The sequence below is a fragment of the Dendropsophus ebraccatus genome, chromosome 1 (assembly GCF_027789765.1).
Source record: "Dendropsophus ebraccatus isolate aDenEbr1 chromosome 1, aDenEbr1.pat, whole genome shotgun sequence".
Taxonomy (NCBI): domain Eukaryota; kingdom Metazoa; phylum Chordata; class Amphibia; order Anura; family Hylidae; genus Dendropsophus; species Dendropsophus ebraccatus.
In genome coordinates, this window is record NC_091454.1 from 26,101,832 (window position 1) to 26,116,947 (window position 15,116).

The following is a 15,116-nucleotide window of genomic DNA, read 5'->3' on the forward strand; positions in this document are numbered from 1 at the left end:
GTTATCTGTATTTATTTTAATGTCTTATTTAAAGGGGAACTCCGTAGATTTTTTTTTTTTTCAGATCAACTGATGTTGGAAAGTTCTACATATTTGTAAATTACTTCTATTAAAAAAAAAATAGTCTTTCAGTATTTATCAGCTGCTGTATGTCCTACAGGAAGTGGTGTATTTTTTTTTAGTCTGACACAGTAAATCCCCATAGAAAAACCTCTCCTCCTCTGGACAGTTCCTGACATGGACAGAAGTGGCAGCAGAGAGCACCGTGTCAGACTGGAAAAAAACCTACCACTTCCCACAGGACATACAGCAGCTCATAAGTACTGAAAGGCTTGAGGCTTTAAATAGAAATCATTTTCAAATCTGTATAGCTTTTTGAGATCAGTTGATTTATTTTTTTCCCCCTTTGAGAAACCATTTCACCAGTATATACAAAATCAATTGCAAAGAAACTTTATAAATCCATGCCGTTATTATCATGAAATTTCCTATATTATAGAAAGAGCTGCATTTATAATTCTGCCGATTGTTATTGGAAACACAAGTTGGTGGACAGACATTCTTGGAAGCTTAGGCTAAGTTCACACTGCATTCAAGCATACAGACATATACTGCAGTGTGCTATAGGCGGTGGGCCTGTTGCGTTTAATTGACTGACTTGCAGCATTATACCAAGGTGCGAGCTTCTGCCTCTTAGTACGGGGCCCTATTACACGGGATGATTATCGTATGAAAAATCGTTATATCGTTCGTATTTAAACGATAATTGTTCTGTGTAATTGCAGGCAACGATCGAAAAATCGTTTGTGTGTCATTGATCGTTGATTTAGATCTGAACCTAAAATTATCGCTAATCGTTCGCTGTAATTCCACATTTGTTCGCTGAAGTTCCGCATTTTTTCACTAATCGTTCAGTGTAATAATGCATTGTTCATTGTTTTGCTGGGATCAGAAGGAAATAAACGATCATAGTAACGATCGCAATAATGATTGTATCTAATGCTGCGTTTACACGTAACGATTATCGTGCGAATTTGCACGATAACGGTCGAATTGGAACGATAATCGTACGTGTAAACGCAGCGAACGATCGAACGACGCACGATAAATCGTACATCGTGATCTTTCATCAGGTCAGCAAATCGTCGTTCATCGTACGCAAAAAATTCGCAAATCGTTCCGTGTGAACAGTCGTTCGCCGATTTAACCAATGTGTGAGATAGGCTTAAACGATCGCGAAACGATCGCAGTGCGAATTTTCGTACGATATATCGTACCGTCTAAACACTGATCGTTATAAAAAAAAAATCGTAAATCCGACATCGCTAATCGTACGATCGGGCCAATAATCGTTACGTGTAAACGCAGCATAATGCTGTGTTTACACAGAACGATTATCGTGCAAATTCGCACGATAACGATCAAATTCGAACGATAATCGTACGTGTAAACGCAGCGAACGATCAAACGTAGAGCGAGAAATCGTTCATTTTGATCTTTCAGCAAGTTCTCCAATCGTCGTTGATCGTTCGCAAAAAATTCGCAGATCATTCCGTGTGAACAGTCGTTCGCCGATTTAACCAATGTGTGAGATAGGCTTTAAGCGATTGCAAAACAATCGCAAAACTAATTTCCATACGATATATCGTACTGTCTAAACACTGATCGTTATGAAAAAAAAAAATCCTTACTCCGACATCGTTGATCGTACGATCGGGCGAATTATCGTTCCATGTAAACGTAGCATTACGCCTATCGTTCTGTGTAATATGGTGAATGATTTCAGGTTAATGATAAACAATCTTGTTTGCAATTGTTTATCGTTAGTCGTTAATCGTTAAAAATCGCTCCGTGTAATAGGCCCCTAGGTGTGATTAAGAAACGCGTGGATGTCCAGTTGTTACTTTTAGTGATGTTTCGGGATCTATTCTGATTGCTAGAATTGAAGTCAAGAAGGATTTTTTCCCTGGCATCAGTGGACATCTTGGGTTTGTTGCCTTCATCTGGATTTAAGCAGAACTGGATGGCCTATGTCTTTTTTCTGCCTTTTAAACTATGATAATTGAGTGAGGGTCCCCCATGCAGGAACTTCCCCTATTAGTCAAACCATAGGAATACTATAAAGGTCATCTCTCTCTATGTGATGTCCATACATAACACTAAAAGACCCCTTACTGAATACTGTGTAATGCTTCCTCCCTCTTTTGGTGGTGTAGCAGGAGAACTAAACAGACCCCCACAACATTTTGCAGCAAGAAACTATGGGGAAGATTTATCATACATGGTGTAAAGTGAAACTGGCTCAGTTGCCCCTAGCAACCAATCAGATTCCACCTTTCATTTTCCAAAGAGTCTGTGAGGAATGAAAGATGGAATCTGATTGGTTGCTAGGGGCAACTGAGCCAGTTTCACTTTACACCATGTTTGATAAATCTCCCCCTATGTGATCAGAGAACTCTCTAACTTAAAGGGGTACTCCAGTAAAAACTATTTTATTTCAAATAAACTAGTTTCAGAAAGTTATGTAAATTTGTAATTTACTTACTGTACTTTCCGGCGTATATGACAACTTTTTAACCTTAACCTTTTTAACCTTATACGCTGGGTATGGTCGCCCAATACGATGGGGGAGCGCAAAAATGGTCGCATCCCCACCGTATGGGGCTACCACTATAAAAAAAACAACAGCTTACTCACCTGTGACCCGTTCCCGGCATCCGTCCGTCTTCTGCCTGCACCGGAGGTCCCCGAAGCTCTCTCGGGCAGCCCAGGGTCTCCGAGCTTCTCCGATGAGGCGACTGGCTGCCCGGGAGAGCTTCGGGGCTCTCCAGAGCAGGCAGTGTACGTCACACTGCCTGCGCCTGGAACAGGACAGGAGACGCGCGGCTGCTGGGAACGGGTCACAGGTGAGTTAAAGAAGCAGTTCACAAAAAATTATTATTGCTCATGTCATCCTCTGCTGTGACTCCTCTTCCGTCTCCTGTGATTGTACGCCAAAACTCACACACTTCAATACATTCTCTATGGAAGCACGTGACTTCTGGCGTTCAATCACAGGACACAGAAGAGGAGTCACAGCAGAGCCTGAAGTCCGCGGGACTGGAACGAAGCCGCACCACGGGACACCGATCAGCTGTGGTGAGTATACGCCCCGGCACCCAGCGGGGGGCCAATAATAATTTTTTTTGAACTGCTTCTTTAACTGTTTTTTTTTTCTTTTCTTCTTGAAAGTCAGGGGTCGTCTTATACGCCCATTAGCCTTATATGCCGGAAAATATGGTAAATTTGTATTTAATTATTTCAATTACTTATTTAAATTTGTATTTAATTTACTTTGTATTTAAAAATCTCAAGTCTTCCAATTTATATCATCTGCTGTATGTCCTGCAGGAAGTGGTTTATTTATTCCAAACTGACACAGTGCTCTCTGCTGCCACCTCTGTCTGTGACTGGAACTGTCCAGAGCAGCAGCAAATATCCTTATAAAAACTCTACTGGTCTGGACAGTTGTTGACATGGACAGAGGTGGCAGCAGAGAGCACTGTGTCAGACTGGAAAGAATACACCACTTCCTGCAGGACATACAGCATCTGATAAGTACTGCAAGACCTGAGAGTTTTAAATAGAAGTAAATTACAAATCTGTATAACTTAAATTTTTTTCTCCCCCTTTTACAGGGGGTTTCCAACCCCTAAAGAGCCTACTATTTATAAAATGTATTGGTGGGCTGCAGGGCTGTCACTTCACATACTAGCACAGGGATGGGGAACCTTCGGCCCTCCCGCTGTTGCAAAACTACAATTCCCATCAAAGATTTGGCTGTCCATGCATGATGGGAATTGTAGTTTTGCAACAGCTGGAGGGTCAAAGGTTACTGATGTGTATATTCTATATCTATCACTGTAGATGCACAATAAATGTGATGCTTATTTCCATAAATTCCTGGGTTGCACTTTTGGCAGACTTTATCCCCCATTATCTAAGTGAAACACAGCTCATCTTGGCAAACGCCCCTCTGACTAATTACACCAGTGATTTGGTTTACTCTACGGCCAAGAAATGTTCTGGTTTCTGCTAGAAATCTAACAGATTACAGCTGAACTAAAATGTTATTAGGCTGAATTCTATGAGAAACAATATAATATAAGAAATGTTCTACGGTGGCCTAACAGTAAGGCTATGTTCACACACAGTAAAAAAAAAAAAAAAAGCACAAAACAACTGATGTGGCCCAGTGTAACAGGCCAGAGTATACCCCCAGCCCAGACAATACCTAGGGTTAAAATGGCCTAGGCTAGATTATACCCCGGGGTATATTTTGGCCTAGGCCAATTCATACCCCCTCAGGCCACTTTATACTTTATCATGCGCAAATTTTCATTCTTTGCGCAAAGTCCTACCCTTTGTAACCAAGCTGTTTTAGGCTGGGTCCACACTGTGTCTAGTCCATTTTTTTCCCCCCATCCGTTTTTTGAAAAATGGATGAAAAAAAAGGAAGTGTTTGTGTGCCTTAGTTTTGATCATTTTTTGCATTAATTTCCATAATAAAAAAACGGATTAAAAAAACGGATAAAAATGCATCTGGTTTTTTAGAGTACTCAAAAAACGTGGTTGACCGCTTTTTTGTGTACGCTAAAAAAGAATGAAAAAAACGGACTGCAAAAAACGCAGTGTGAACCCGGCCTTAGGCATAGATTGTGGAATTAATTGTGCAAGATGTATCAAGACACTTGCGTCTAATGATGATTTTTGTAAAATTTTGCTCAGACCATAAAAATCTCCTCCCGCTCAAAAAAATACTGCAGATGATGCACTGATGGGACAGCGCCACCTACTGTCAGTTCAATGTAAGCACTGTACTGTATTTCCCAAGAAGAGGAAGCATCTGTGTGCCCGAGTATGAAAAAAAAAAAAAGATCTGCGCACTTTTCAGCAAATTAGAGAAAACCAATGAAGTGATAACATTATGACCTGGAGCTATAAAATGTGGCCTAAGCTATTTTTCACCCCTTGGTATAGAATTTATCCCTTGAGGTATACTGTAGCCTGGGCCAGTACTGAGAAAACCAGTGACATGATAACTTGGAGGGATATAGTCTGGCCAAGACTGATTTACACCTCCAAATATAGAGTTCATCCCCTGGGGTATATTGTGGCCTGGGCTAGACTATACCCAGTTTTATATTACACCCCTGGCTATGAAAATATATCCCCTGGGGGGTATACTGTTGCCTTGGCCAGGGGTGAGAAAGCCAGTGAAGTGGGCACTGAGCTTGAAATGGAGGGTAGTCCAAGTGTAAGGTGTAGGTGCAGGTGTGGTGACACCAAAATGGGACAGAATCCAGCACTTAACCAAAGAAATACTTACAAAATACAGAAGAAGTGGCCACTGGCACAGACAGTAGTGTAGCCCACTGACTTTGGCCCTAGCCCAACATGGATAGGAAACTGAGGCTTGAAGAAAGAACCCCAGGCCCCAGCCAGTAACATATGACAAACAACAGTTAACCCATAACTTTCCTCAGCTGTGCTCACAGAAAAGACTTACATAAAGAAAGAGAGTGACACCTAGTGGGGAAACACACAACAACACCTTCATCCCCTACTAGTGCGATACCTTACAGAAGCACCTTAGTCAGGTGGAATAGAATTTAGTGGACAACCCATACTGGGACACTACACAACAGTAAAATAATCAGATTTACACAACATACGGCGGGGACACTGTTCTCAGATATCATTGCAGGTTTGACAAAATTTATCTTTCGAATAATTCAGAAATATGGATAAAATATATATTTTTTATATATATATTTGTACTCTTTTTCTCATAGGTCCTGGTCTGGCCTTTGTAGTATACCCACAAGCCATGACAATGCTTCCACTATCGCCATTTTGGTCATTCCTCTTTTTCTTTATGCTTCTGACCCTTGGGTTAGACAGCCAGGTAAGTTTTTTTTTTCCTTTATGGTTTTTATTTACCCTTTTAGTGTATTAAATAATGAAAATGGAAAAAAAGTGTCCTTTGCTTCATCCACAGTTTGCATTCATGGAGACGATAGTGACGGCCATCACAGATGAGTTCCCTTACTACCTCAGACCAAAGAAAGCATTTTTCTCTCTTATTATCTGTGTAGCTTTATTCCTGATGGGATTGATCCTCACAACCAATGTAAGTTGTATCTGTACAACATAATTTCTTATCGATTGTATAAGAGAAAACACAGCTGCTTCCTTACTGGAATAGCTCCACTCTTACTCAGAGCCTGTGTCTGGTACTGCAAGTCAGACCTATTCACTTATATAGGTATGGACTACAATACCAGTCACAGCCTATGGACCAGAGTGGCTCTTTTTTTCAAAATGGACTTGCCATCCATGATTATAAAGGGCATCCAAATCGTCCCTGACGGTAGGAGGTGGACGATGGATGGATGAATATTATTTCTATACAAACGGGGGGTTCCAATTATTTCTGGATAAATGGGGGGTCCTATTATTTCTGGATAAATGGGCGGGGGGGGGGGGTCCTATTATTTCTGGATAAATGGGGGGTTCTGTTATTTCTGGATGAATAGGGGGTCCTATTATTTCTGGATAAATGGGGGGGTTCTATTATTTCTGGATAAATGGGGGAGTCCTATTATTTCTGTATAAATTGGGGGCAGGGGTTCCTATTATTTCTGGATAAATGGGAGGTTTTCTATTATTTCTGTATAAATGGAGGGGGGTCCTATTATTTCTGGTTAAATGGGGGAGTGTCCTATTATTTCTGGATAAATTGGGGGGTTTTCTATTATTTCTGTATAAGTGGAGGGGGGTCCTATTATTTCTTGATAAAAGAGAGGTGGCCCTGTTAGTTCTAGATACATGTCGGCGCTGTAAGAACATTTTGAGAAGCAATGATGACGTAAACCAAAGTTTAGATGATCAAACATGTATAATAAATGCTGGGTGTAGAATGTGCTACACCAGATAAGAAGAAGAGGACAAAATGTAAATATATGTATGAGCCATCTATGTAAAGCTACCTTTAGAACAGAGATGAGGAGATAAGATAGAAGATAAGATAAGGCTAACTATGAAGATATGTTAATAGCAAGTGGACAACTGAAGCTATCTCATCTCATAAGATCTCAAAAATCATAAGTGGTGGTAGCTTCAGGGGTTGCTGAGCTTACAGATCGTACCCAAGCCCTCCCATCACATAGGAAGACGCCCATTATAACTGCTGCATGGTGGTAGGTCAGGGACTGTAACAGCTTCTCCATCGGGGCTTCATGTATACGTCATGGACCTCCAGGGTCTAAAAATCAATGTCGATCCACGAAACTTGAGTTACAAAATAAAAATGTTATCATTGCTGTAATTTGTACCGTACATCAGATGTGTTATTTGTATATCCTAGGGCGGGATGTACTGGCTGGTCCTGCTGGATGACTACAGTGCAGGCTTTGGTCTTCTGGTCCTAGTCATCACATTCTGCCTTGTCGTCTCAAGAGTTTATGGTAAGGCCTGGCCTATTGTCATAACATGGATATATTGTAAATTGTGGACATGGAGAGAAAGGAACTGCTGCACCTCACACCTACTGTATGGCTGACACCAGGGGCGTAGCTAAAGGCTGATGGGCTCTGGTGCAAAATTTTAGCTTGCCAACTTGCCTCATGTGCTGTACCACTGCCTCCACCTCATGTACTGTACCACTGCCTCCCCCTCATGTGCTGTACCACTGCCTCCACCCCATGTGCTGTACCACTGCCTCCACCCCATGTGCTGTACCACTGCCTCCTCCCCATGTACTGTACCACTGCCTCCCCCTCATGTACTGTACCACTGTCTCCACCTCATGTGCTGTACCACTGCCTCCACCTCATGTACTGTACCACTGCCTCCACCTCATGTGCTGTACCACTGCCTCCCCCTCATGTACTGTACCACTGCCTCCACCTCATGTGCTGTACCACTGCCTCCACCCCATGTGCTGTACCACTGCCTCCTCCCCATGTACTGTACCACTGCCTCCCCCTCATGTACTGTACCACTGTCTCCACCTCATGTGCTGTACCACTGCCTCCACCTCATGTGCTGTACCACTGCCTCCACCTCATGTGCTGTACCACTGCCTCCCCCTCATGTACTGTACCACTGCCTCCACCTCATGTGCTGTACCACTGCCTCCCCCTCATGTACTGTACCACTGCCTCCACCTCATGTGCTGTACCACTGCCTCCACCTCATGTGCTGTACCACTGCCTCCCCCTCATGTACTGTACCACTGCCTCCACCCCATGTGCTGTACCACTGCCTCCACCCCATGTGCTGTACCACTGCCTCCACCCCATGTACTATACCACTGCCTCTACCTCATGTACTGTACCACTGCCTCCACCTCATGTGCTGTACCACTGCCTCCACCTCATGTACTGTACCACTGCCTCCACCCCATGTGCTGTACCACTGCCTCCACCCCATGTGCTGTACCACTGCCTCCACCTCATGTACTATACCACTGCCTCCCCCTCATGTACTGTACCACTGCCTCCACCCCATTTGCTGTACCACTGCCTCCACCCCATGTGCTGTACCACTGCCTCCACCTCATGTACTGTACCACTGCCTCCACCCCATGTGCTGTACCACTGCCTCCACCCCATGTGCTGTACCACTGCCTCCACCCCATGTGCTGTACCACTGCCTCCACCCCATGTGCTGTACCACTGCCTCCACCCCATGTGCTGTACCACTGCCTCCACCCATGTGCTGTACCACTGCCTCCACCTCATGTGCTGTACCACTGCCTCCCCCTCATGTACTGTACCACTGCCTCCACCTCATGTGCTGTACCACTGCCTCCCCCTCATGTACTGTACCACTGCCTCCACCTCATGTGCTGTACCACTGCCTCCACCCCATGTGCTGTACCACTGCCTCCACCCCATGTGCTGTACCACTGCCTCCACCTTCACACCTACCAGATCCACAGCGGATCTCACTTCTGCGGATTCGAAGCGAGAACCGCTGCGGATCCGGTATCAATTCACCCCTATGATAGCACATATTCGCAGCGGGATTTACATCCCGCTGTGAATATGTGCTTTAACTCCCTGGTGCCCGCAGCCCCGCCGTCGCATCCCCCATCCCCGGCGGCGGCACATCCCCCCCATCCCGGCCACGGCACATCCCCCCATCCCAGCCACATCCCCCCATCATCCCACCCCCAGCCTGCCGCCGCCCGCATCCCGCCGCCAAGAGCATACATTACCTGCTCGGCGGCGCGGCTGCAGTGAGGCTCCCGGCTCTGGTCCCGCTCAGCTGATCTGAGCGGGACAGGAGCCGGCAGCCTCACTGCAGGGGGCTGGGGGTGGGCTGATGGGGGGGATGTGGCCGGGATGGGGGGGGGGTTGCTCCGGGGATGCGACGGCGGGGCTGCGGGCACCAGGGAGTTAAAGCACATATTCACAGCGGGATGTTAATCCCGCTGCGAATATGTGCTATCATAGGGGTGAATAGATACCGGATCCGCAGCGGTTCTCGCTTCGAATCCGCAGAAGTGAGATCCGCTGTGGATCCGGTAGGTGTGAAGGCACCCTTATAAAGTGTATTGGTACCTTTAGTATATCTAAATACGCTGATACTTTCTGTTTCGTACCGACTACTTTTCACTAGTCATCTTATTATAGAGAACACAGTATCACACATTCACAGTAGGTGACTGACACATCTCCTCCACCTCCCTTCACGATAACCTCTGCACAGGGAGCACGCCTAGAAAACTCTCCCATAGAAGTAAGTGAGTCAACTCCAGACTATTGCTTCCTATGTGGCTGCTGTAAAGCAAATGCTAGAAGGGAAGAACAGAAGCACAATGGCTTTTCCCATAATAAAGTACAGAAAATTATTTAAAAAAAATTACAATCTGAAAAGTACAATAAATGTAACACATCTTCGTGTATGGCTTTGATCTGTAAAATAACCCAGGTGACTCATTCATTAACTGTGTAATGTAATTGTAGTGATTCGCTGATCCAGAGCTGGTTTCATAGCTGGTATAATAGGGGAAGCGCCGAGCGTCAGATGCCTGTATTGTTTAGCTATCAGTTCCAGCAGACGTTCGGCCTGGCGCATACACGCCATTAGATGGGTACTGCCGATAACCAATCCCGGAGCCGGAGGCTTCATCTGATCCTTCTTGCTGATGTCTCAGAGGAGTGATAATGAAATGGAAACCCTGCAATGATCAGCCGGGAAGTGAATCCTCTGTTTAGAAACCGCTGTATAAATCCGGGAAAGCGTGCAGGGATTCCGACGTCAGTATCAGATTGTTTAAAGACTATTTCCAAGCTAAAAAACGTTTATAGAAGATCTGTTGTTAGAATACGCTATATAAAGCCAGTCTCTGTACAGCGCTACAGCATATGCACATGCTATGTAAGCAATTAGAAATTAATAAGATTTTTTTTTTTTTTGCCCATATCATATGTTTCATGCCAGCACATCTGCATCCATATATCTCATTAGAGCCACTGCATCATGTGACCAGCAGTCAGACCACCAGAAAATTACAGTACTTAATGCGTCACAGGCAGGGGCATAGCTAGGATTTATGGGGCCCCACAGCAAAAAAAACTGTATGACCCCCCCCCCACACACACACACACACACACACAACACAAAGCACTGCATATTTGTTGTGGTCAAAAAATTAAATCTCTTGGGGCACAGCAGAGAGCCAATGGTTGCTTGCTCTGTCAGTTCACTGTTTTCAGCTGTAAGGGCCCATTAGGAGCCCTTGTGGTTAAATACATAAGTGCAGGAGCAGACTACCTTCTGCTAACCCCTTATGTACTGCAGTCTGTAAGTCATCAAAAGTTCACTCACATGCTGCAACACAAAAAAGGGGTTAAAAAACAGAAGACAATGAGATCTCTGTTTCACTACTTGTTCACTGATAACCCCTGACCTCTGCACTGCCTCCACACATCTTCTTAGTTCCAACAGAGAACAGAGGTCAGGGGTTATCAGTGCAGTGAAGCAGAGATCTCCTTGCCTTCTGCTTTTTAACCCTTTTTTTATGTTGCAGCATGTAAGTGAACTTACACACTGCAGTACATAAAGGGTTAAGGAGAAGGACACAGGCCGGCTCTTACCGTCTCCCCCCCCACTGCACGGGCCCCATAGCAGCTGCCTATGCTAGCTACGCCACTGGTCACAAGAAGTGGTCTATCCTGTGATACCCAACTTAAGAATGATATTATCACCTATCAGATCCCTTCTGGCGGTTCCTAGTGCCTTCCCTTTCAGCTCTATGCTGCTATTTCTATATTATAAATATAGAAAATAGAAATATAAAATCAGTGTGAAAATAGGAATCAGTATGACTGAAAACCTCAATGGCTGCTAAATCAGCTAAAACAGGTAACCGAATAAAACAACCAGTTCATTAGAAACAATGGTACTTTCTTCTGTGACCCCTGTTCCCCCTTGGCACTGCCCCCAAAAGACTAAAACAAAAAGATCGCATTCCATAGGGTAATTTAACAAAAACATGATTTCCAGAGGGGACTTGACTATTGCTTCAGCTATTTTCAATGTCATCATCTCCAAGACATAACTGCAATTCATTTCTCTCATGAACAGAACAATAGTCATTGCCTATGTAATATTTCACTCGTCTAGGAATCAAGAGCTTCTGCAGGGATATACAAATGATGCTGGGATTCAAGCCAGGAATATATTTTAAGGCATGCTGGGCCTTTTTATCACCGGTCACCTTAATTGTGAGTAGATTCTTTTATTACTATGGGTTTACAGTAGTGTTGAACCATACTTGCCCATTCTCCCAGAAGACCTCAACTTCTGAAATACTAGAATATTAAATACTAACCTCTCCTTATTCTCGCCATAGTCTTCACCGTCACATACCGCCAATGACTGTGCCCTGCATGAGGACATGGTCTATGGCAATGGGTGAAGAGGCCTGCATTTATTTAAAGGGGCTATCCAGCGAAAATCTTTTTCAAATCAAAGTTATATAGATTTGTAATTTACTTCTATTTAAAAATCTCAAGTTTTCACATACTTATCAGCTGCTGCATGTCCTGCAGGAAGTGGTGTTTTCTTTTCAGTATGACACAGTACTCTCTGCTGCCACCTCTGTCCATGACAGGAACTGTTCAGAGCAGCAGGAAATTCCCATAGAAAACCTTTCCTGCTCTGGACAGTTCCTGTCTCGGCAGAGATGGCAGCAGAGAACATGTGTCAGACTGAAAAGAAAACAACATTTCCTGCAGGACATACAGCAGCTGACAAGTACTGGAAGACCTGAAATATTTAAATAGACGTAAATTACAAATCTATATAACTTTCTTAAACCAATTGAGTTGAAAGAAAGATCTTCGCTGGAATACCCCTTTAAAGGTGGGTATTAAATTGGGGATGTTATGAAGGGGTCATATGCATTTGGTAATATGTTTGGGATACAGTTATATACTAAAACAGATGACATTTGTGTCATATGTTATATTACGTCAATGATTAAACAATTAAAGGGGTATTCCCATCTTGCAGTGGTAAAGATGGCCGACCACTGGGGCCTCTAAGATCTCAACAACAGGGACACAATAGTCCTTGTAGAATGGAGTGGAGGGTCTTACATGCTCATGGCTATTCTTTTTATTCTCCTTGGAACTCATGGCTTCCATAGAGAATGATCGGAGTGATGAGAATTGGGTCACCATCTTGAGTTTGTGGAGGGCCCCAGCAGTCAGACCTCCTGTGAACCTCTAGTTATTCCCTATTCTGTGGATTGGTGATAACTTTGCAAGATGTGGAAACCCCTTTAAGTATGACTACAGCACCAAAAGGGGCACATTTGTGATATACTTGTAGTAGGAATATTGGTGCCTGATGTATACAGCCTGCAGCATTGCTTAACAAAACCCTCTGTATATAAGGAGTCTGATAAAACCACTTTTTGTTAGATCCATATAAAAACATAGGGGGAGATTTATCAAACATGGTGTAAAGTGAAACTGGCCCAGTTGCCCCTAGCAACCAATGAGATTCCACCTTTAATTTTCCAAAGAGTCTGTGAGGAATGAAAGGTGGAATCTGATTGGTTGCTAGAGGCAACTTGCCCAATTTTACTTTACACCTTGTCTGATAAATCTTCCCCCATAACTACTTTCTTCCTAGTCCTTCAGGTTGTGTGAGGTATGAAACCTCACCTTATCACTTCAATTGAACTGAGCTGCAATACATCACACAAACTGAGGACAGGGGTGGCGCTGTTCCTGGAAGAAAACAACTATGTTTATCGAATCCTGGATAACTCTCATAAAAGGTTGTATCATCTCAAAGGTTACAGATAACAACAGTGATACAGTCTGAGTCCCTTTAGGGTACGTTCACACATACCGGATCCACAGTAAATTTCTTGCTGCGTGTTCGCAGCTAGATCCGCTGCGGATCCCTGACCAGTAAACTCTATGGGCAGACGGATGTACATCCCGCTGCGAGTTTGTCAGCAGCCCGCCCGGTTAACCCCCTGGCCGCCAGAGCCTATACTTCACCTGGTCCCCGCACCGGCTTGCTTCATGTCCCGCTCAGCCAATCAGAGCACTGCGGCGGGGCAGCGCACTGATTGGCCGAGCGGGATGTGCCGGAAACCCCCGAAGCAAGCCGGAGCGGGGACCAGGTAAAGTATAGGCTGCGGCGGCTGGGGGGTTAAAGGGGTTATCCAGCGCCACAAAAACATGGCCACTTTCCCCTACTGTTGTCTCCAGTTTGGGTGGGGTTTTGAAACTTAGTTCCATTGAAGTAAATGGAGCTTAATTGCAAACCGCACCTGAACTGGAGACAAGAGTGGGGGAAAAGTGGCCATGTTTTTGTAGTGCTGGATAACCCCTTAAACTGGGCGGGCTGCTGACAAACTTGCAGCGGGATGTACATCCTGCTGCGAGTTTTTCTGCCCATAGAGTGTACTGGGCAGGGATCCGCAGCGGATCTCGCTGCGAATACGGTACATGTGAACGTACCCTTAAAGAAGCAGTGCAGTTTTTCTTTTTTTTTTATTCCTTCCCCTTCTGCAGGCTGGCACATATACTTACCACTGATCGGTTTCCAGCAGTTCTGCTTCATTCCGTTGGTACAGCGCTGTTCGGTTCCCGCTGGCGGTGACGTCTTGGATCTTCTGACCCTCTTCTTTCCACATTGATTTTGAAGACGGGAAGTCAGGGTCTCCAATGAGCATCAGAGGGGCCCAAATGGCGCCGTACCACCGAAATAAAGCCGTGCTGCTGGAAACCGATTGTCAATGGTAAGTATATGTGCCAGCCGGCAGCAAGGGAAGAATTAGAAGAAAAAAAAACTGCACTGCTTCTTTAAGACTACATCTTACTGCGGAGACCATGAGGCATAAATATCAAGGGAAGCCCCTGTGCCAAGGTCAGCGACAGCTGGTTCTATCCCTAGGGGTGTGGATCCCCTCCTCTGTAGACACACAGAGCTGCCTCTCTATAAATACATCCACTGTGGACAATTGATTAATTGCATCATTTACACTTTATAATTTGCAGGAAGACAGAAAGATCTAAAATAATGTGCGTTATATCTGCTTCATGCTTTGATATTTGGACAGAAGTCATAGGATTAGTAAGGTGATCTCAGGTGAAATCTTCCAGCATTGACCTCAGTTTAACTTTTTGAAATGTATATAAAAGCTGTGGTACATAGCCTGTCCGAGTGACTATGGAAGGAATGTCACCTACTAAGTCCTATGTAATGCTAGCAAAGGAAGCCAAGATATATAGTACTGGTTTCCTAGAAGTAAAACCATCAGGCCCGTTTTAATACACTGGTGGGCCGGGCGCAGAGCCCTCAAGAGTGGGCCCCCCTCCTCCCAAACCCAGTGTTATCAGAATTGGTGCTCCACACACAGTATAATGCCCCCACACTGTATTAAGAGTCGAGTACATATGGAAGTTATCTTATAACACTATTTCCACCATACAATAATTACATATTACATTAAAACTGCTCTGAACAAAACAAAAAGATATCACCAATGATATCATTACATAATGCCGCCACACCATGACAACTATCAATACAAC

The 15,116-nt window shown here is 44.4% G+C and overlaps 1 protein-coding gene across 2 annotated transcripts in view; it reads left to right on the forward strand.

The window, feature by feature from the left end:
- The window catches only part of SLC6A7 (solute carrier family 6 member 7), a 79,767-nt gene that overhangs the window by 45,522 nt on the left and 19,129 nt on the right, over positions 1 to 15,116 (forward strand). For both annotated transcript variants that reach the window (XM_069969136.1, XM_069969137.1), the window contains exons 9-12: positions 5,835 to 5,947; positions 6,041 to 6,172; positions 7,409 to 7,508; positions 11,680 to 11,780. In XM_069969136.1, the coding sequence (XP_069825237.1) occupies positions 5,835 to 5,947; positions 6,041 to 6,172; positions 7,409 to 7,508; positions 11,680 to 11,780 (446 nt within the window). The remainder of the gene's footprint in view (positions 1 to 5,834; positions 5,948 to 6,040; positions 6,173 to 7,408; positions 7,509 to 11,679; positions 11,781 to 15,116) is intronic.